A 23,057-nucleotide genomic window follows, 5' to 3' on the forward strand; every position below is an offset into this window, starting at 1 on the left:
ATTTTCTAGTTTATGGCAATTAAATTTCATAATCTACTACATGGATTTTACTAATAGCAATAGGAATTAATTTCCCATAGAAATTTCCACTCTAGAGAATTGACACTAGATAAACAAATTGTCGAGGAAATACATGTTCATCATCCTGATTTCATAAAAGACATTTCACTTTTTATTTGGGAATAGTTGGCACTTTCTTCCTCCTCCATTAGTCAATCATAGCAACGCCATCACCACCTAAGGTGGTTAAAATTGCTTTCACAAAGAAGATGCTACCCCTATAGGTTAGATAATTTGATATGGCCTTAATTTACACCCTTTTGCTAATAGGTTGTCTTTTTTTACCATCACGAAGCGGCATTGAAGTGGTTGTTGAGGAAGGAGGAAGAAGGGAAGAAGAAGGACGCAAAGAGGATGATTGTGGTGGTTTGTGGTTGATCGACGAGATGACAGGGGTTATGGTGGTGGTTCGTCATTCATGAATTGTGATGCTAGATCTAAGGATTTTTTAAAATAATTAAAAAATGTATTATATTGCAAAACTAGCTCACAAAAGGGACTGATTTACAATGGTTCGTCAATCAACATGATTGAATGGGGTTACCTCTAAATTGTAAACTATTACTCCGTATATTTTTTGAAAACTTGTATTCTTATGAACTCTCACTTATCTAATTTCATCAAATTTTCTCAATTGAACAATTCACCTACTACTTCCGTTACATTATTTTCAACGATTAGACATTTTTCCTCTATACTTTATGTCAAATCGTTGCAAATAATTATTACACAAAAAATAAAAAAAAAATAAAAAAATAAAAAAATTACACACTCATCCTTAAAGAATATCCATCTTGAAATGCTTAATGCAAAATTCAATTAAAATTAGAAACTCACACTCCCAAAGTATCAAAATCCCACTTACCATCTCTACCTCTTCGAATTTCGACTCTTTGATCTCCATTTTTGTGTGACCGAATCAATTGCAAATGTCGACATGATTATTCATTCAATTACATAAGCAAGTCTTCAAAAATCAAATTTACTCAAGAAAAAAAAAAAAAAAGGAAGTTGTTGAATTTCCAGATGATGAAGGTGTCACAACATCATCGGAGTTATTACTCCCACAAATCACCGACATTTATCTCCTTGTTTGTGCTACTCCTACTCATTTTCTTCCCTCATCTTTTCTCTCCCCTCGCTCGCTCTTATTCTTCTCTTTTCTCTGTAAGTTTCTCTCTCATCAATCATGTCATTTCTTTTAAAAGAACAAAATTGGTGACATTTCATTACTTGTTGATGTTGATTATTGCTGTTAATTTATCTGGGTATTTGCTAATTTTTGGTGGGTACATCAAATTGGTGCTGGGTTTAACGGTTTAAGTTGAAAAGATTCTATCTTGAACTTTTGTGGGTTGGAAATGAAATAGATTAATATTTATAATATATATATTTTTTTAAATGTAATTATAGTGAACTAGACGTATTGACAAATATATCTGATGGAAAATAAATATGGGATGACTGTGATTATTTGTAATGATAATGATTTAGAGAAGAATTTTACTTTTGACTTTATTTGATTTGCTTGAAGATGATTATTATCATAGTTTTTAGGGAAATGATATTTATATGTTAGGTATATATCTTTGATATTTGTTGAAGTTGGAGGTATTGATGGTGTAGCATTGATTGTTTACTTATTGTGGATTTGGCTGTTCAATGGTCTGATATGCATTTCATATGATAGATTATGATTCTATTCTATGTACTGTTGGCTTCCAAATTGTAGGAATGGAATGCGCCCAAACCTAGGCATATGCGCCTCTTGCAGGGGGCATTACAATGGCAAACTGTGAGTATGTGCTTATTAGCCTTTAAACATTGTGATTTTATCTTATTGTAGACGAATCGTGATAATCGAAAGTTGAGTACTTGCTGGTCTTTATTATGTTGCGGCATTGTTTCAGCCCTTTCGACAGCAGCTTGAGCTGTGGTCTCCTTTGCCCCACCAAGGATGGAAATCATGTCATGATACCAAAAGTACTCGTAAGTACTAGAAACTAGTGTGTCCTTGTTACATAGGGTGCAACTTAATTATAATTAACCCAATTTTTGGTTGGCAGCCTTGCCTGAGAAGTCGCAGGGCTATATACAAGTGTTTCTTGATGGAGGATTAAACCAGCAGAGAATGGGGGTAAATTTATGCTCTTGACTTGCTAGTTGCTACTGGTGTATGTGAATTCATTATATGAATTGTTTTTTTTTTTGTTATAACAGATCTGTTAACCTTGTTCAGATTTGTGATGCCGTTGCTGTTGCTAAAATTTTGAATGCAACTCTTGTAATCCCACACCTGGAAGTCAATACAGTATGGCAAGATTCAAGGTGCCTTGTCTGAAGATTGATTCCTTTAATTTACAGCTTGTTAAGGCCATAATATTGACTTACAGTGCGATATGTTTGTGCAGTTCATTTTCTGAAGTATTTGATTTGGATCACTTTATCAGTAGTTTGAGGGATGAAATTTCCATAGTTACTGAGTTGCCTGTTGAATACTTTTGGAGCACTAGGGAGTATTATGGCACAGGTATACGAGAAACCCGAATTAAGACTGCACCTGTCCATGCATCAGCTGACTGGTATTTGGAGAATGTATTACCTATATTGCATAGGTAAGTTACTCTTTGCCATATCCTTAAATACTCCAAACACTTGATGCACATTGTTTGAGTAAATAAATTGAGTCATTATAGCCTGAAATGCTAAAACAAGCATGCTAAGCGGTTACTGACAAATGACATACATAGTACAACTGCTTGAAAGTAACCTTTGCTCTTCTCTTTAATGCTACATGTTTTATGCTTTCTTTTACCCCGTCTGAAACTTGTGTTCTTTCATGTGATTCTTTTAGTTTTTCTCTGGTAATCTTCCATTCTTACGGTAATGTTAGCGGACTCTTGGATTAATATCTTTTGAACTATACTAGGTATGGAATTGCTGCAATTTCCCCTTTCTCACACCGTTTGGCTTTTGACAACTTGCCTAAAACCATTCAACAGCTTCGTTGCAAGGTCAACTTTGAAGCATTACTCTTTGTTCCACATATTAGGGCATTGGGTGACACCCTTGTCAGCCGATTGCGCTCATCTGGTGAATTTTCTGGACAGAGGGAAAAGTATGTTGTGCTGCATCTTCGGTTTGATAAAGTGAGATTTTCTCCTAGTTTTGTTCTTCTCACTATCTTGTTTTATGATTTGCTTCTGTAGCTTTGTGATTGTGATTCTCTTTCATGGATAAGAAAAATTATTAAGGTCAGAGGGAAGAAGTAAGAACCAAAGAAATAATATTTTTCATAATTAGACTTAGACCCACAACTATCTGGACAACTCATTTCTATTTGGAAATCCATTCTGAACCCCATGTCTATCCATTATAGATTTTAGTTTTACAAGCTCTCTATTCTATCTTTTCACTAGAGGGATTTGAACAGTTTCCAAACTCATTTTGCTCAAAAGATTTTGACTGTGTTCTTCTGCCCTTTCATATCTCTCAAAGTAAATGGGCCAACCTGGACAGACCTGGAAAATCCATGCCTGTTTGTTTTTAACCACCTAGCCACTAAAATACTGTTCAGAGTTGTCTACATTAACTTTATAGTTATTCCTGGCTTTTATGTTATAAACCATGTTTAAGTAAGGTTATACGTTTTAGTACATGATCAGTTGATCGCTAGTTTAATTTTATAGTTATCTGCGGTGATGGATAGTTTAAGCACGGTCAACTGTTAGGATAAGTTATGATGATAAAATCTTTACCAAGGATGCTTAAATCATTTGAAAAATACCTACAGTAGATGTTGGAGCCTTTATGGGACTCGTTAGTCTTCTAATAGTATCACTATTCTTCCCCAACCTTCCCTTCTTCCCTCTCCTCTCTTTGCCCCTACTAAAGGACAAGTTTATGCTTGTTGAGAAGAAGTGTTATGAAGGAAGAGCTCACAATATGCCATATTATGCACAATGACTATTATATTTCTACTTGACGGGCAATTGTTTCTGAGGGGTTTTGGTAACAATTGGCTTCCTCCAATAATTATCTCAGGATATGGCAGCACATTCAGCTTGTGATTTTGGTGGGGGTAGAGCTGAAAAATTAGCTCTTGCAAAATATCGTCAAGTCATTTGGCAAGGAAGAGTTATGAAAACTCAGTTCTCTGATGAAGAATTAAGAAATCAAGGACGTTGCCCATTGACACCGGAAGAGATTGGGTTGTTGCTTGCAGCTTTAGGCTTCACCAATAACACTCGCCTTTACCTGGCTTCCCATAAGGTTTGTGTTATGAAACAGTGAATGGCGGTTCTCCTTTTGAACTTTGTTCCTTTAACCCCCCTCTATTTGAGAGCTTGAATTTTAGGCTTTTTAGCTAGGTTTACTAAATTGCTTTGTTCAGGTATATGGCGGTGAAGCCAGAATATCAACTCTATGTACGTTGTTTCCCCGTATAGAAGACAAAAGGAGTCTTGCCACTGCTGATGAGCGTGGGAAGGTTGAAGGCAAAGCTTCATTGTTAGCTGCAGTGGATTATTATGTGAGCATGCACAGTGATATTTTCATCTCTGCTTCTCCAGGAAACATGCATAATGCGATGGTAAGCTTTTATTATTATTATTATTATTTTATTTGTGTTTCCTTCTTCTGATAGTATGCCATAAATTTCTCGAAATTCCATTCATATTTTTCCAGCAGAGTAACTTATGTCATTATAAACGAAAACTTAGTCAAATTTGACCTCAAAAACAATAGCAACTCCTATTTAGAAACAAGGGGAGAATCCGAGAATCATTTATAAGATTATGCTCCTAATGTGCAATCAGTGATCTTACTTCTTTTCAGACATGTTCTTTTTACTAATCACCTGGTTTAAAACCTTTTTGTGTACAGTTGGGTCATCGAGCATATCAGAATCTGAAGACTATAAGACCAAACATGGCATTGCTAGGCCAGCTTTTCCTGAATCAGAGTATTAGTTGGCATGACTTTCAGAATGCTGTTGTAGCTGGGCACAAAAATAGGCAAGGACAAATTAGAGTGAGGAAGGAGAAACAGTCCATATATACTTACCCTGTTCCTGATTGTATGTGCCAAACATAATCTAACTTGACTTAAGCTTTTCCTGTCATTCATTTTGTTCTTCCTCTACGATATTTTAGCAATGCAGAAATCAAATTCTACATTAATGAGCAAATTTACACTTTTCTTGACGTACCTATTATTTCTTAATATTCTGGAAAAACTTTGGGCATGTTTCTTCAGCATGACAATAACAGTTTAGTCGTTTGGATACATGTACACAAATAAGGAAACAAGAAGTTTAGAGTTGTCTTTTGAGAAGGCAAAATCCCACTTTATCTAGAGTAAGAAGACCTTAATTACAAATATTTACCTAAGTTAATCTCCCTATGGTCAAGCCCGAGATGTGCTAGAGCTGCAAGGATATTTGCAACCCTAAGCTTCTCGATAGATGATTGGAGATGAGACGATGAGTGCTGATTATAACTTGGCAATAATAGCCATGTTCCTTTACTTTTCTCTATTGAATATACAAATACTAACTATTGTAATATACAACACTGGAAGATGGTACCCTGCAATATGCCAGCCTTGAGAAAAATAGACAGCTATACGGCATTTCTTTGCTGAGTCATTTGAACTATATGTGACAACTGACAGTAATGTTTTACCCACTCGTCTTCTCACGGTTATCACCTGGGTTCGCACTACCAGTTGATGATAACTGATCGTCTTTCTTGTCCTCTGCACCTGATGAAGATCCAACACCATTTCGAGATGCAGCCAATTCCTTTGAATCCCCGGTTGAAGAAGACAATGGTGAAATTTCTTCTTCTTCAATAGGAAGGGTTCGCTTTGAGCCCTCTAAAGCAACACCAAGTACAATATTCTCATCTAATGCCGTCCTTGGTGCTGGTGAGGTAGCTTGACTTTCATCATCCTTCTTCAATACATTGAGATCCTTTTCTAAAGCCCCTTTATCATTGATGTCTACCTTATCCTGGTCGTCAATTTTGACATCTACCTTGGAGTCAGATTTTGAGGCTACATAAGACTTTTCATCTTTACGGGTCGGAGATTTGGTTTTATTGTCACTATTTATTTTGTAAGAAGGTTCTATTAGTAGGAAAGGATGGTTATTAACAGCTCCAGAACCACTGTAGACAGTTTCAGAAAATGGAACATTGTCGACGTCTGTTTCAGTGTAAACTTTTCGTATGGTTCGAATGGGTGTGGCAAGTCGAGCACGATGATGGCTGATTACTCTAAGAAGATCCAAGAGTATTGCTTCCTGTTTTAAGAAAACAGGTTTATCATGAGCGTTGTTAAATTATAGATTTCACATCAAGTCGTAATGCAAAATTACATAATAGGCAGCAAAATCAAATTAGCTATTGTTGATTGTAGCTGTATTGAACATATGCATGCATCTGATGAGTACAATTGTAAGGACTGGCAGTGAACAGTGTGGTCTTGTGCAAGCTAAATGTTGTGTCGCGTTCACATACGTTGAAAATTGTATAGGACTAAAGTTTCCAGAAGAAATAGAATAAACTCAAATAGACATCAGGATTCAGGATTCAGGAAGGTCTAGAAAAGCTTGAATCAGGAGGGCTGTCATGAAGTTCCTAAAGTAGTAATGGTGTTAGACTGTTAGGTCAATAGGTGTTAGATTTATATCCCCTTACTACTTTAATAATCACCTAAATTATAGATTTTGAGAAATGAGGGTTTGAAAGGTTGTGAAAAGATTGAAAATCTGGCTCCTAAATTATTATATTGATGACAAGTACCATTACTACTTGGAAACTTCTTGCTAGCACCTAAAACATCAAACAAAAAACACAGATTGATAATAAAAATCTGATGACGGTGAATTTACCTTAACACAAAGGTACTCTTCAAAGCGAGAAGTCTTCACAAAGCAGGATATCATTATCTGCAAAACAATATGAAAGAATCATAAGCTGACTTTCCATGTTATTACCCATAGCTGATGACTTGAAATAGTCAGTAAACTGATTCAAGATCCAGAGGTAGTTGATTAAAGATCAAAATTTTCGACAATCTGAAAGACGACGGAAGCAAATTCCAACAGCCAATTAGCACTACGTCCCAACAAGAGTTTCAAAGAATTCCCTTAGGACTCACCAGCCCAGTTGGTCCAGAAGTTACCAAATAGTTTTTCTTCCACAAACAATAACTCAGTGACGCAAGACGTGTTAACAATCATAAAAATATCAAATGGAGCCACATTTAAAATTGGTACTTTTCTCTGTCCAATTATAATAACAATGATTCTGTCCAATTACTTTTCTCTGTCCAAGTAAACATGCCCTAAACCTATTTCATTAGCGTAAAAAAATGTGGACCTAGCTTTAAAAACTTTATCACAATCAAATGGGAAAATGATTATCATATGCATTGTACTAACCAGAAGTGCCTGATTCTCATGATTAATGTTATCCAGGAAAACTCTCCTGTGCAACTTCTGTTGCTCTATTTGGGGATGTTTAGCTAAAACCTTGCGCATATCAGCTACAATAATCTGCCGAAAAGGAGAGAGAATTTTTACTTGAAATGCAGAATGGAGAGCAAGAACTGACTAGATACAAATATACAATGTAAATCAATTTCATACTCACATTAATCTTGTTGACATCCAGGTGACTAATAGCAAGATGGGTTTTAATGCGCCAATGAGTCTTTTGGGTTAGATTTCTCACAATACTGACAGTGAACTTGTGGTTTGGAATATAAACTGCTTCACGATCATCTCCTCTGATGATAGTTGGTGACCACCAACCAACATGCTGAGATGATAATAAAACCATTATTATTACACATGTTGCACAAGCAGCAGCAATTAAATACCCACTTTGACTACAAATCTAAAGTAGACAATTTGTGGCCAAATCAAACTCCTGAATAAATAATACAAAGTAGTGAAGTATGAAGCTTATGCAAGAAATGGTAATTAACAGTTCTTGAAGCATCTGAAAAATATGCACCTCCACAGTACCAGACACTTCATAACCTTCAATCTTTGTTTGAATCCATTCATTCAGAATAAATGGTCTTGTTGCATGAATCATCACACTTGACAGGAAGTTAGTGAATATCTGTAGCAATAATTAACAATAACGATTATTGAAACATGCTTGAAATCACCAATGATTTATTAATACAAGAAAACATGCAGCACCTCACGCCCAGCAAGAGTGAGCAATACTGTTCCAAGACCTCCAGCAGTTAGCCACCTCTGGGTAGAGAAACCCAACAGTTCCATGAACAATGAAACTGATGCCACCCATACAGCTGTATAGATAGCCTTCCCAGCAAACTGAAAGCCCATCTGCTCAGAATACAAATAAAATAGAAAGGTAGAATTCATTGTCAGAGGCAAAGTAATCCGGTTGAATGGAAATTTGAACCATAAACAAAACTTTCAACTAGTAATGAGCTCCTAAATTTTCTCGCACATTGACTGGCAAGAGTGACACACAATCATGGAAAATCAGACTCAGTAATTTTAAAATAGAGCAGAAACCACTTTTTGTTTGCATACAACAGCCTATATCAGGAAAATGCATGCTACCAGAATAAAAAGAAAAAGGGAACTTAGAACATACACTTCTTGAGTCATTATAGTCGCTAGCTTCCATAAAGTACTTTTGCACTTGTTGAACTAAGCTGCCAGGAAAAGGAAAAAGGGAAAAAAAAAAAAAAAAGGCAAAAACAACCATTTTAAAACAGAATGATGATGCCAAAAGCCCTATAAAAAATCTTTCATAAGAAACCCTGAATGATATAATCAAGGAATTAACCACAACTAGCATCAGAAACAGCAGCTGGCAGTCAAACTTTTTCAGCCATATGTTTAAATTTGTAAAGAAAGAATATAGTTATATCAATGGTACTTTTTGAAAATTTAGGTGTTAGTATGTTACAAAAAACAATCCAAACATATTTACATAAGACCATTGTTGGATCCTATCATCCTAAAGTACTAATATTAACAACTATCATCAAGGAAACCACATTACTCTAATGTGTAAAGACATGCTGCAAAGAACCAAACGTAGATTTCCAGAGCAGTTAAAAAGCAGATCCAGGCATCCAGCTTCTTTTAGCAATAAATCAAAGATTAAGATAGAACAGAAGCTCACCAAGATAAACAATAGGCAAAGGCTACCATCGTGGAAAATGATCGTATAAAATGCAAAAGCCGCTGCTTAACAACCTGGCTTGCTTCTGAAGGTAAAATCATAGGATCCAACGCCCTGGAAAAGATAACTCTATTGTTGATACCACATGATTTCCCAGTGATAGATACTTTTATAGCAGTCAAGGGAAAGAAGTTTAAAAACTGAGAAAAATATGCTCCATGCACCTGCAAATAAGCAAGGCTCCAGTCCATAGTAGCAATGGTTGAACATAAGAAGACGCAAAAAAATATGTGCTACTCCTTTTCCAATTGCCACCATTTTTCTGGAGGGAAAAGACACAGAAACAAAGGAGTTAAAAATGGGTACTGAGTAAATAAAATTAGTCACAAAGCTTAGTTGAATTTCAGGGGTGAGACTAAAAGTAAAGGAAAGATAAATACATAAATGAAAACACTCCAGCCAAATCGCAGAAGTGGCAGAAGTCCCCATGCTAAAGCAATGACACCAATGGCTGGGATCAACTGAGACACAACTGGTTTCGAAGATAAACTGTCACACACCCTGCATACATGACCCAAATATGAATAAATAACATCCACAATAAGCATGTGAAAACCCTAAGTTGTACTGCATTAACAGTGGATGCCAACTGTAGGCAAAGATCCAACAAATTAGAATAGATAGCAAAATCCAACATTCAATTCTACAACTCTTTGTTTCTTTTTCATCTAATACCACTAAAAAGGAGAAAAAAATAGAGAGGGACATAGAAACACACGGATACAGAGGACAATTGATAATAGTTTGAATGCAACTCATCAAGTTAGACTCACAATGCCTAACAAGCCTGTTTGATAGGTATCCCCTAGATTGCCAGGTATATCATCTGAATTCTAAGTTCTCACAAGATTCTACCCAAAATTGTATGTAGACTAAAGAAGCATGGAGCAAGAAGTCTTTGACACAAGACAAAATTTATGAGAGAAAACAGGAAGGGTTGACACAACATAACACAAAACTAAACTGAACATAGCCCGTTTGAATAAATCGTATTATTCTATTATATACATTTTGCGAACGACAATTGAACATGAGACCAAACCTGAACACGACATAACACATTTGCCAGGTCTATAGAAGGGTAGTATACATCAATCACAAGTCAAACAATCAGCAAATTTCTAACAATCAATAAATAAATAAACAAATGGTTAAATGAGGAAGGTAAATGACAAGACACAACACCAGAAGAGGTACCTCTTTAAAACAACAGGAGCATTCTGCATTAGAGAAGAACAATTTCCTCCATTTGGTAAAAGAACGGATCTGCACAGGAAGGTCCTATGTTTGGAGGAATCTGTGGCTTTCTTATTGATTGCTCTGCTTAGAAAATGAAAATTCCAAGCATCCTTTACCTGAATATACAATCAAATAAGCATAAAAACCTCCAAAAATGCAAATGGAATATTTATTCATCCCCATACAAAAAAACAGGAAATAGAACATTGACAGATTATTCATTATTATAGCAATTTGCTCTTAACACCACTGGAAAAAGGGAGCCTCTCTAATCAAGCATATCAGCTACAGATACATAATACTTGCACCGGCAGCATTAAAGTTGACAAAAGTTGCTATTCAGAAAACTGAATAAACTGAAAATTAATTAAGTTCTGTTTACAAAGGTAAACTTACTGCATTATTTGCTGAAACAGTAGAGCTGGAGAAAGGAAGTCGACCATTTTGCATTATGGGCTGAAATAGATATGTTTTAGTAATAGAACTAAGAGGTCCAAAGAATTGCAAAGTCAGATTATAAGAATTTCACTGCCATATTTGTAACCCAGTAAAAGTTTGTACCTTAGACGGGTATGGTAGTCCATATGAACTATACAGTCTGATTTCATGAGAAAATTGCAAAGAAGAGGCAACCACCATTCTTTAAAATATTTTATGTGACAGCACTTGTTCAATGTTACCAAGATTATTAGAATTCAGGTATCAGCTTCATCAGATAACCCCATACAATTCGAAACAGGGAAAGTAAGATCAGTACACAAATCGTGGTACTACGTGCCAATGTCACAAGACCTGCCATTGGAAAATAATGAAGTTATACATGAGAACATGTTAGTGATTCTACAATTCTACAACATTAGACAACCAAAAACAACCCACAATCAGGCATAACCCCAAACGACAAATCAAATAGATGTAACACTATACACGATCTTTGTCACTTAAATAGCAGATGTTGATTAAACCATCTGATAAAAGGCATGATTAAAACCAATCTTACCATAGAACTCGAATGCAACTTATTAACAGAAGCATTACTCCATATAATGTACCATTGATCATAAATTAATGGTAACTATGTTATACTACCTTCATTGAAGACTAAAACAACTTTTATACCCCAACAACCAATCCATCTTCATTTCAATGATCAATTAATTAGCACTAAGTATAAATTTCATAGTAATAGCAATCTTCCAAAATCTCGAACCAAAACCCTAAGTAACAAATTTTGTTACCAAAAAAAAAAAAATCTAGCAAAATTTATATTTCCTTGAACATTACAACTACTTGAGCTGATTTACATAATATTCAGCTTGATCAACACAATATTATCATGAGTTTCAACATCTATCAACCAAAATTAGCACTAGTAAAAAGATGTCATATTCCAATTTATTAAAACAGGAAAAAAAATCCAACAAAATTATACTTCATCCATCTCTAACCGTTCTTTTTGTTTAAACCGCGATTATATTCATCAAAACAGAAAGAACTTTTAGAGACGGGAGAAGTACTGCGAACTAAGCTATTTGGTCCAAACAACACGGAATTCAACCGCAATGATGCAAAAATTACATAAATCAGCTCAAAAAACCAGAATAAATATCAAAAATTGTTAAACTAATAATCTTAAATCAATCAATAAGAACTAAACATTTTATGATCATGAACGATTCTACTACTTCAATCATCAATCGTTTTAATATTAATTCTAATTCTAACTTAACAATCAAACAGTAATCAAAAAAGAGAAACAACGAACTTTGAAGAATTTAAAGGAAGGAGAGAGAAAATCCAAACCCAAGAGTGGCAAATCAATCAAACTGTGCAGATTACGGTTGAAGATGAGAGAAAAGTGAAAATTAAAAAGGAATTTAATGAAAAAGTTTATTTGGATAAAATGATTGGTGAAAACGCGGCGTTTAGGAATGTTTGGGTGAATTAAAAAACGTTATCTTATTTGTTGTTAGATTTTTTTATTAATTTATGAATGATTGCGTGGCATCGTTGAGTCCATGTTCCAACCAACGGGGAGGATGTTTTTGCTTTGTTTTCCCGCTTTATCGAAGCTCTGCGTTTTGATGTATGATTTTACTTCGTGTGATCTCAGCCGTTGAAAAGATGGTCTCCACTTTTTTTTTTTTTTTTTTTTGAGTAGAATTGGGGGAAAAAAATTAAAAGGGACAACAAATTTGTCAATTTTTTTTTTTTTTTCATTAACAGGAAGAAATTTGTCAATTTAATTTTAAGTTGATAAGATAATACTCCGTAAGATTTTATATATTTTGTTCTTACGTGACGGAACGAAAAGCCATGTGAATGGTATGCGTAAAACAAAACCCTTATTAACTTTTAATGATTTGGAGTATTTAGATTAGCAAAATTACATATCTATAGTTTTACATTTTTTTCATTAAACAAAAATGTTCTTACATTTGTTCATTATAAAATACTCATAATTATTTCGGTGTTTTATAAAAATCATAAATTTATAATCGATTTTCATAAATAATGCTACAATTGGAATTATATTTTTTTAAAATATGTGTTGGTTTCAAAACTAATTTTTCATACATACCTAATAATGTAAACAATTAAAACTATATCATCCACATAGAATTTGCTAAAAGCTTTGAACTTTTTTTATTTTTTCCAGCTATCTTAAGAAGAAGAACTCTAACTCTACCTCAACTCTTATAATTTTTTGAATCTGATATTTGTGGGATAGATACTTTAAGAGTGATAGGAAAGGTAAGGAATTCTACCCTCAAAATGCTTCTAGTGAGGATTGAATCCCCAATTTCAAAATTACAAGGTGTAATCCTTATCACTAGACCAAATTTAGCTTGATTCATTGAAGCTTAAATTAAAGATTGAATACTTAAAACACATTGGTTTGTACTAGTATATTGAAAAACATGGCTCTCCCTTGGTAGGTGGTTGTGGTCTTGTACTCTTGTGGGGCGTCTTCCACTAGTAGATGTGGTTTCACTAAGGAGATGGAAGTCTACCTCAATATCCTATTTTAGCGTTTTATGTTAATATAAATGGATGAATCATTGCGCCGCAAAAATATCTCCTTATGTACTACTTTGTATTCTATACTACAATAGCTTGTTTTCCCCTACAAAAAGAATATTCCACCTTTATTAATTAAACCACAATATCTTATTACAAGTGTTTTGAATAAACATGTGGTAAAGAACAAATGATATTTTAACCCATAGACGTAGAGATAGACTTGATCAAAATTGGCTCAACCTAATTTTTTTTTTTCCAGGTTTGGACATATTTTCTAACCCAAAATTTATATTAATTCCATTTTTTTGACACGTTTTGATTTATTATTATTCACACGCATCGCTTTGACAATGTTTTGTGATTAAATGATTAATACGTTATGAAAATATAGTCAAGTGAGATTTTATTAGATTTATTACAATATACACTGTAATAAGTTTGATTTTAAAAAATCTTCTATCTTTGGATAAAAATAACGGGTTTGGACTTGGCCCAAAGTGAGCCCACTTTTCTTGACAAAGGCCGGCCCGGTCCACCACCTCTACATAGAGGGTACCTCAATTATTTCATTACCTAAAAATAAAAAATAAAAAAATTATACAATCAGTCAATCACAAAGTCAACTCACGTGACACACAAAAAAGAACCGTTGATAAAGCACGTGACCACCCCTCCTACAAAATTTGAATTCGAACTTAGCGCTTGTCTCTCTCATCAACCCATTCACAAACTATTAAAAAATTAATTAAAAAAAAACTTACAAACAATTTAATTTCACAAAACAATTTCTTTTCCTTTTTTTTTTGGTCCCTCTTCCCCCTAAAATCATACGCACCAACATACTCCATTAATTCAAATTCCACCATTCTTCCATTTTCAAATTCTCTCCCCATTTTTCTCTCTCTAAAATTCCCCATTTTACCCCTTTCTCTCTCCTCTCCAGGTCACCATTTTCTCTTTCTCTCTCCTCAATTTCAATCTTCGAAGCTCAAACAATTTCCCCCAAATTTCTCGATTCAATTGGATGTTCTTCGTATTTTTCTCGCTTTCACCTTAATTAATCATTCTGAAAAAATCCCCAATTTTTTAGGGTTTTTTTGTTTTGATTATTTAACTAAATGGAGAACAACAATGGCGACGGAAAGAATACACAGGACAAAGAATGTGTTCGTGTCGCTGTAAATGTTCGTCCTTTGATTACTCCCGAGCTTCTCCTCGGTTGTACCGATTGTATTACCGTGTTTCCCGGTGAACCTCAGGTCAGTAATTAAAGGGGTTTTTCTTTGATTTTAATTTCTTAGCAATTTTTTGAAAATTAGGGTTAATTTGTGTGATATTTTGTGGATTTAGGTGCAAATTGGATCTCATTCGTTCACATTTGATTATGTTTTTGGAAATGGAGGAACACCGTGCTCTCGAATTTTCGATGAATGTGTTGCTCCTTTAGTTGATGCTTTGTTCAAGGGTTATAATGGAACAGTACTTGCTTATGGACAGGTTAGTTCTTTTGTAATTGTAGCTTAATTATTGAATTTTGTGTGTTTGGGATGAAATTTATGGCTGATTGTTATTTTTAATTGCTTAATTTTGTATTTTATCTGGATAATTGGTGTTGTTATAAACTGTTTGTTTATTTGTAATGCGTTTTACTTGATTTGTAATCTGGGTTTCTTCATTTAATGCTGAATTTGGGTGTATGATGATTTTAATTTGTACTTCGTATTTGTTTTACTGAAGACGGGGTCAGGGAAAACTTACACCATGGGAACTAACTATAATGGGGAAGACAATGCTGGTGGAATTATCCCTCAAGTTATGCAGACGATTTATTCTCGAGTTGAGTCGATGAAGGGTTCAACCGAGTTCTTAGTTCGAGTGTCGTTTATTGAGGTAAACTTAGTTGAGTATTACATTGTTCATTGTATTGATGATTGTGATATATGAGAATGTTAATAAGAAAATGTTTGAAATTAATCAGATTTTCAAAGAGGAAGTGTTTGATCTTCTTGAAACAAGTCCACCTGCATTATCTAAAGGCGATACAACGAAGCACTGTGGGCCTGCTAGAGTTCCCATACAAATTAGAGAAACAGTCAATGGTGGGATCACGTTAGCCGGTGTTACGGAGGCAGAGGTGAGGTCAAAGGCAGAGATGGCGTCGCACTTGACTCGTGGGTCTATTGCTCGTGCTACTGGTAGCACTAATATGAATAGCCAATCCAGGTATTACACTCATGAATCTCTGAAAAATTTGTGAAGACAGTGAGCTGAAGTTAGTTACTACATTAGTTCTCTATTCAAGGACTAGTTTTATTTTAGCAAATTAGTTGTGTGGTCTATTTTTCAATTGTGCAGTCCCCAGGTCGTAATGAGTTGCCATAATCTTTCATCAAGAATGATACTTCTCATGTTTTTTTTTTGGACTTCAGTCGTTCTCATGCCATATTTACAATTTCTATGGAGCAAAAGAAAGTCGGTGACACTGCTGATGATATTTTAAGCGCGAAGCTTCACTTGGTGGACCTTGCTGGTTCTGAACGAGCCAAACGGACAGGTGCAGATGGATTGCGTCTAAAAGAAGGTATGAAGAATTCATCTTCATTCCTCTTTACAACAATGCCATAAATATATATGAATTACACTTTACTTATTCAGTTGTCTTTTGTATTCATTTTATAATGTGCTGTCAGGCATTCATATAAACAAGGGATTACTGTCCCTTGGGAATGTGATCAGTGCGCTTGGAGATGAGAAGAAAAGGAAAGAGGGAGGGCATGTCCCATACCGTGACAGCAAGCTCACTCGGCTGTTACAGGTATATATTAGAATATGATTGGATGTCAGTTCTTTTCTATCATTCCTTGCTATTTCTGTTTTTATATTAACAGAATGATATCTATTCTTTATTTTGCATTTTATGTTTATAATTAAATTGTGTTGTGCGTTTTCAAATTATTAGGATTCACTTGGAGGAAATAGCAAAACCGTTATGATTGGTATGTTAGTCTCCAACATTTTTGTCAGTTAAACAATATAAAACAGAACCTAATTCTATTTATACTTACCTCTTTGGTTTTCATTCTGATTTTTTGTTTCAGCGTGTGTTAGCCCTGCTGACACGAATGCGGAGGAGACTCTCAATACCCTGAAGTATGCAAACCGAGCTCGTAACATTCAAAACAAGGCAGTCGTAAGTTCCAGTTCTATTATTGTACTTAATTTCTTTTATTTTCTGGGCTTTCTTTTCATTTAGTTTTCATCTTGCAGATAAATCGTGATCCCATTGCAGCTCAGATGCAAAAAATGCGTAGTCAAATTGAGCAGCTTCAGACAGAGTTGCTTTATTATCGTGGTGACTCTAGTGTTTCATTTGATGAGCTTCAGGTACTGCAGTTTATAGAAGCTTTTGTCATGACTAGACTATGATTGTGAAATTAACATATCCTCTCTGGATATCCAGATTTTGAAGCATAAAATAACATTGCTTGAACAAAGCAACGCTGAGCTGCAACGTGAACTTCAAGAACGTCGTATCAGTTGTGAGCATTTAGCTCAACGCGCTCTTGATGCTCAGGTATTTTTTAATAACAACACTGGAAAATGAACCATATGTGTAGTTTGCTATTTTTTCATTTAGGTGATGTGCAACTTTCTGATTCAGGTTGAAAAAGACCAACTGATTATGAAGCTTGAAGCAGCAAGGAGTGGAAAATCATGGGATGAGATTGAGTCTCTGGGAAATCAGGCATGGTTATCTAGTTTTATTTTAAAGTGACATATAAATCTGTTTCTATTAAGCATATAGTTTTGCTTATTAAAATTTTTGAAAACATGTTACAGGAAATTGATTTGGTCAAGAGGTACGTGTCAAAAATTCAAGATTTGGAGCAAGAGTTAGTGCGATTACAACATTTGAATAGCATGAAGCGCGAGGGTTTTCCTGATTCCTTGGAATCAGATGATGAAGTATTACCCTCTAAGAATGCTTATTTAGGCAATCTCAGTGAGCACTCATCTGTCTCCGATGCAAAGGATATGGCTGGTATGTTGCAGTTGAATTAATCTTTATGCTAGTCATGTCAACTGACAAATTTTAAGGTTTTTATGTAACTTATTTTATGATATATTATCCTGTTCTGTCTTATTTTATGATATATTATTCTTTTCAGTCTTATGCTCATGCCTATTGACAAAATTTAAGGTTTTTATGTAACTTATATTATTATATAATTTATTTCTGTCTTAATTGAACGTTTCAATTATGTTTTTATTTAGGTGATGAGATTGAAGAGAAGGAGTTAGAGCATTCTTCTCTACAAGAAAGACTGGACATGGAGCTAAAAGAATTGGATAAGAAACTTCAGCAAAAGGAGGTATGTAACATCACCATTTAAAACTTATGTGTAATTGTATCTGTGTTTACGCAATGACCAGTGTATTTAGTTTTCAATGCTAACCTGTAATATTGATCCATGCTGTGTCAATTAGGCTGAGATGAAGCGGTTTGCTGGTATTGATTCTTCTGTCCTGAAACAACATTATGAAAAGAAAGTTCTTGAATTGGAACATGAAAAAAAGGCATTGCAGGTGAGTATAAAATATTGATTGTGGGATCCCTATTGAAGATTCATTGTTCTGAGTCCTTATATGTTGACAGAAAGAAATTGAGGATTTGAGGCATAAACTTGGTGGTATTTCATCGACTTCTGATGATGGTGCACAAAGGCTCAAGGAAGAATACATTCAGAAGCTAAATGGTTTAGAAGCTCAGGTGAGCTCTTTAGTTTGTAATTCTTGTTTCAATTTTCTCTCTCTCTTTTTTTTTTCTTTGTTTCAATATATATATAAACTTTGTTTGAGCTAAAATGTTTGCCTTCAGGTTTCTGAGTTGAAAAAGAAGCAAGAAGCTCAAGCTCAGATTTTAAGACAAAAACAGAAAAGTGATGATGCAGCAAAGAGGTTGCAGGATGAGATACATCGTATAAAAACTCAGAAGGTAAAAATTGATGGGTCACAAAAGAAAGTCTGTCTAAATTCATTCACTTTGACTATATTTTTGTTTTCTGAACTTGGCACCTAAACAGGTCCAATTGCAAAACAAAATCAAGCAAGAGTCGGAGCAATTTAGATCATGGAAAGCAATGCGGGAAAAAGAAGTGCTTCAGGTAAATATAATGTGTTGTGTTATGTTTCTCTTTAGTAGTTTTAATTTAAGGATGCTTTAAATGCCTGTTTCATATATTTATTTTAATTTATCTAGTCTTGTTTTCGATTGTCTAATTTTACTTAAACATAATTCTGTTCAATGACTTGGTCTACCTGGGTTTAAAATTTGAGCAATGAATATGCCAATAAGTCCAGTGATGAGCAGTTTTTGTAAACATTTTAGCAAACCTCTCCAGCAGTGCTTTAGATAAGCTATCATATATGAATACAAGCTAAATAATTGGGCTTTTCTTGTTCATCCACAGAATTACACCTGGCAATTGATCTTTCTATTATTGAGAAAATGATGCCACCCACATTATTTTTGTATTTCTATTCATTATTATTTACAATTGTGCTTGTTAGGGCTTGTGAAATTGTCCTCTCTTTTAAAAGTAAACTTTTTGTTTACGGACTTTGTGACTTGCTTATTGCCCCACAGCTTAAGAAGGAGGGAAGAAGGAATGAGTACGAGATGCACAAACTATTGGCATTGAATCAGAGGCAAAAGATGGTAACTTCAGCTATTTTCCCCTCTGCATGGATGTTAGGAGTTTCTTGCTGAAGCTCATGTATATGTTAGGAGTTTCTTGCTGAAGCTCATGTATATGTTAGGAGTTTCTTGCTGAAGCTCATGTATATGTGTCAGGTTCTGCAACGTAAGACAGAAGAGGCATCTATGGCAACAAAAAGACTTAAAGAGCTTCTTGAGTCTCGAAAGGCTGCTTCTCGAGACAGCTCTGGTTAGAACAAAAACTTGTTTAATTAAGTGTACACCTATGGCTTACTAATCTTCTAACTTGTGTTCATGTTTCTCTGTTTATCTATCTGGTGCTGGTATAGGTAATGGTCCTGGAGCACAGGTAAGATTAATCTGGGTTTCAAGACATTTGTTTGTTGATTTTTTTTTTGATCTGTAAAATGCTGCTAAGTGCTAAAATGTTTCTCTGTTGTGAAGGCATTAATGCAAGGAATTGAGCATGAGTTAGAAGTCACTGTACGGGTACATGAGGTTCGCTCTCAGTATGAACGCCAAATGGAAGAGTGAGTTTCTATTTTATTTTATCATGTTTTGCACATTTACCAAATTTCTGTATCAAGTTTTCTGGACGGTTGCATTAGTGCTCTGGAGATGTCATTCCGTTATGTAGCCAGTGGCTTTAAGTTCTTTTTCTTTAATTTGAATTGGTAGAAACTTTTATTTTATTTCCCTCATTCCTATATCCCAACACATTTTACCAAACTAAGGCGACTAACCAATTTTAATATTCCAGGAGAACCAAGATGGCACAAGAGATTGCAAAGCTGAAGGAAGAAGCAGAAATGCTAAAGCAGAATATTTTGAGGTGCTGCTTACTTTTATTTACCTTTAATATCAGATCTCATTTTTATTAAATATCTCCTCCATGTTATCATCACCTCAGCTTTTGATGCTTGGTTTCATGCAGTGAATGCCCTGAAACTATGTCCCCTGGTGCAAGAAACTCAAGGATCTTTGCACTTGAAAATATGCTTGCAACATCTTCAAGCGCCTTAGTCTCAATGGCCTCACAACTATCTGAGGCAGAAGAGCGTGAACGTGTCTTTAGTGGCAGGGGACGTTGGAACCAAGTTCGTTCTCTTGCTGAAGCCAAAAGCTTGATGAATTATCTTTTCAATTTGGCTTCATCCTCCAGGTACTGGTTACTTTAGTGCTATTGTTAATTTTATGAAACTCGGAGGGGATGAAGTAAGCAATTTGACACATGGTGAAGGGGGTACTTGAAGATCTTACATCAGTACTCTTGGATTTAATTTAATTTATTTATTTAACAGGAGAAGCTTTTTTTTTTTTTTTGTTGTAAAGAATTGCTTAGATGTTGTATTAGACAATGATTATGGTTCATATGGATATTCAAAAGTTAGTATCATGATGCTCATTTTGTCCCAACTAATTTTATTTTGTTTTGCTTGAAGATGCATGGTACGTGACAGAGAACTCGAATGTAGAGAGAAGGACTCTGAGATAAAGGATTTGAAAGAGAAGGTAGTCAAACTTAATGGTTTTGTTAGACAATTGGAAAAACAAAATGCAGAAGTCAAGCAGCAAATACAACAGGTTTATCATTATAAACTAATTTTTATATGATGTCCTTGTAAATTAAAATTTTTGGCATTTAATTTTGAACAAATTGCTTACATTATGGCATAGGTGCTCGCAACTCGTGGTGAGGTGAGAACTTATGACCTGCGACAGGTATATATGCTCTCCCATATTGTGCTTTGATTTATATTATTAATTGTTAAAAACTTTGGCATTTCATTATCTGTTATAGTTCCTTACAACTCATTCTTTTCTTCATTGATTTTATTAGGGTATTAGAAGCTCTGGTTTTTTCAAGTTTGCGGGTAACAACTCAGAGCTATTGGAGGACATGGATACTTCTGATTCAGAGTATTCTTGCCATGACGAGGACTCTGATGGCGAGTGGGAGGAAAATGATGTTATGGTAAAGAAAAGGAACTCTAGGAAGGGTGGTCGATCAGGGTCTGATTCAAAGTCATTGGACACCGATGGTGGAAGTTTGAAAGGAGAAGATTCAGTTGATATTGTAAAAGAGAACTCTACATCTACTATTTGCTGTACGTGTAGCAAACAGTCATTTTGCAAGACCATGAAGTGTGAATGCCGTGCATCCGGAGGTAGCTGCTCCAGCTCCTGTGGTTGCTCCTCCAATAAATGCAGTAACAGGGAAGGTGAGAGCAAAGAGGACTGTATACCTCCTAATGATGTAGAGCACGATCGAGATCTTGCCACCCAAGGTGCAACATTACTTCAGAATGCTTTAACTGAAAGGCCTGCTGAACAACATGAAGAAAATGGTGCCAAAAGAAAGCCTTTGGCTGATATTGGGAATACAGCTGTATGTTCTGTCTCTACAATATCTTTGTGCTATATCCTATCTAGATACTTCTGTATTGTTATTTTACTATGTTTTTGAACTTGTTGCAGGGAAAATCAAATGTACCAAGGCCCATCCAAAGGAAAAAATGGCGGAAATCCACTATTCAGCTTGTTCCAGCAGCCCCAACATCAGTACAAGGTGAGCATGTAGATCTACCGGAAAAGGCAGAGAGCTGTGCAGCTGACAATGTAGCAGCAAGTAAAAAGGCGGCAGAGAGCAGTACAACCGAAGCAAATATCCCTTTAAAGTTGCCAAGGGCCATGCGATCTGCTTCCTCTAACAGCAACCTTTTGAGAGTCAGGAACACTGAACATGGAGAAGAACCTGTTGTACACAAGGACTCCGGTGAACCTGCTAGGAGAAGCCCTCTACGGAGACCAAAGAAATCTGAGGAAAAAGAAAATTTCGGCCTCTAATGTAGTACGTGCTGATTTCCTAATTTAATGTAGGCAAACTGTAGATCATTTGGAATTTGATTCCATCACAAGCTTACTTTATTATGAGGAAAAGTTTGGAAGAGGATCGATCGATCCTCAAATGATTGGTATTCTTTTATTGCTTATTCAATCTACGAGGCACCTATTACGAATGAGTTTAAAAGAAGAAAATGTACTAGCGTTTCTAGTATTACATTGTTTTTTGTGAGCTCATTGTTGTATATGTAAGAGTATTTTAAGGCACAAAATGAAGGTCTCTACTTGTTCGAATTTGATGCATCCAGGTTCAACATCTTTGACATACCTTGGGCAGCCTTTAATAGTTAGAGAGACGAGATAGGGCCTGTGTTGAAGGTAGATTTGCCAACTTGGTGCAGTTTGATATCCACAGAGATGACAAGTTAGTTGTTCCAACTCATTAAATCCAGATACTCAAGGGTTGAATGGAAATGCATTCCAAAGATGTAGACTCCTCTAGACTTTTTGGTATTTCATCAATAGTACTATAAGATAGGTCAAGGTACCTGAGATGAATAAGCTGCCCAATAATATACGGAACCTTTTCTAAACAAAAATACTTTGAAATGTAGGCTGCAAGATCATGCACTAAATCGTGCATCTTGTACACTATTCCATTTCTGAAAGCTCGCTCCTCTTTCGAGAAGAAAATATCTGTCTCCTCTTCTAACAAGGAATAATTCACCAATCATTTCCATTGTGTCGCTGGTTGCAAATTCATCGTGAAGATAACCAAAGAGTAATCAATTGATTTTTCTCCATTTTAGAATCCTTGGGGAAGATTGCGCAGTATTTAAATGGTTGTAGCTCAGCATTAACGATGGAAGGATATCAATATCTACTAGTTGGGGATCCCATAACTCACTATTTCACACTTTTTAACAATT

The 23,057-nt window shown here is 35.2% G+C and overlaps 3 protein-coding genes across 4 annotated transcripts; 2 read left to right on the forward strand and 1 right to left on the reverse strand.

Annotated features, from left to right (window-relative positions):
- Positions 1 to 367: 367 nt before the first annotated feature.
- Positions 368 to 5,257, forward strand: LOC110724639 (uncharacterized protein At1g04910-like). The gene is made up of 10 exons (XM_021904065.1): positions 368 to 1,227; positions 1,793 to 1,855; positions 1,971 to 2,049; positions 2,127 to 2,197; positions 2,300 to 2,388; positions 2,472 to 2,675; positions 2,990 to 3,209; positions 4,105 to 4,332; positions 4,454 to 4,651; positions 4,945 to 5,257. The coding sequence occupies exons 1-10, from the start codon at positions 1,087 to 1,089 to the stop codon at positions 5,152 to 5,154; spliced, it is 1,503 nt and encodes a 500-aa protein (XP_021759757.1). The 5' UTR covers positions 368 to 1,086; the 3' UTR covers positions 5,155 to 5,257.
- A 54-nt stretch (positions 5,258 to 5,311) lies between these two features.
- On the reverse strand, positions 5,312 to 12,460 carry LOC110724638 (mechanosensitive ion channel protein 2, chloroplastic-like). 2 transcript variants are annotated; one of them, XM_021904064.1, is made up of 14 exons: positions 12,307 to 12,460; positions 11,103 to 11,333; positions 10,938 to 10,997; positions 10,500 to 10,657; positions 9,683 to 9,803; positions 9,467 to 9,564; positions 9,243 to 9,356; positions 8,706 to 8,766; positions 8,279 to 8,428; positions 8,085 to 8,195; positions 7,719 to 7,886; positions 7,508 to 7,621; positions 6,956 to 7,012; positions 5,312 to 6,364 (listed from the first exon to the last, which is right to left on the reverse strand). In XM_021904064.1, exons 2-14 carry the CDS (start codon positions 11,178 to 11,180, stop codon positions 5,741 to 5,743), a joined length of 1,914 nt encoding a protein of 637 aa, XP_021759756.1. In that variant the 5' UTR covers positions 11,181 to 11,333; positions 12,307 to 12,460; the 3' UTR covers positions 5,312 to 5,740. The 2 variants fall into 2 exon arrangements, with proteins under 2 accessions (XP_021759756.1, XP_021759755.1); XM_021904063.1 differs by having other exon boundaries at positions 12,345 to 12,457.
- A 1,303-nt stretch (positions 12,461 to 13,763) lies between these two features.
- LOC110724637 (kinesin-like protein KIN-4C) lies at positions 13,764 to 22,422 on the forward strand. The gene is made up of 27 exons (XM_021904062.1): positions 13,764 to 14,824; positions 14,916 to 15,062; positions 15,303 to 15,455; positions 15,544 to 15,788; positions 15,995 to 16,146; positions 16,256 to 16,380; positions 16,525 to 16,561; positions 16,664 to 16,755; positions 16,833 to 16,949; positions 17,026 to 17,139; positions 17,227 to 17,310; positions 17,406 to 17,607; positions 17,841 to 17,938; positions 18,054 to 18,152; positions 18,223 to 18,336; positions 18,445 to 18,561; positions 18,650 to 18,730; positions 19,213 to 19,284; positions 19,420 to 19,513; positions 19,614 to 19,633; positions 19,729 to 19,814; positions 20,045 to 20,116; positions 20,219 to 20,446; positions 20,727 to 20,868; positions 20,962 to 21,006; positions 21,125 to 21,673; positions 21,763 to 22,422. Exons 1-27 carry the CDS (start codon positions 14,684 to 14,686, stop codon positions 22,129 to 22,131), a joined length of 3,795 nt encoding a protein of 1,264 aa, XP_021759754.1. The 5' UTR covers positions 13,764 to 14,683; the 3' UTR covers positions 22,132 to 22,422.
- Positions 22,423 to 23,057: the final 635 nt, after the last annotated feature.

The sequence above is a fragment of the Chenopodium quinoa genome, unplaced genomic scaffold, assembly GCF_001683475.1.
Source record: "Chenopodium quinoa cultivar QQ74 unplaced genomic scaffold, ASM168347v1, whole genome shotgun sequence".
NCBI lineage: Eukaryota > Viridiplantae > Streptophyta > Magnoliopsida > Caryophyllales > Amaranthaceae > Chenopodium > Chenopodium quinoa.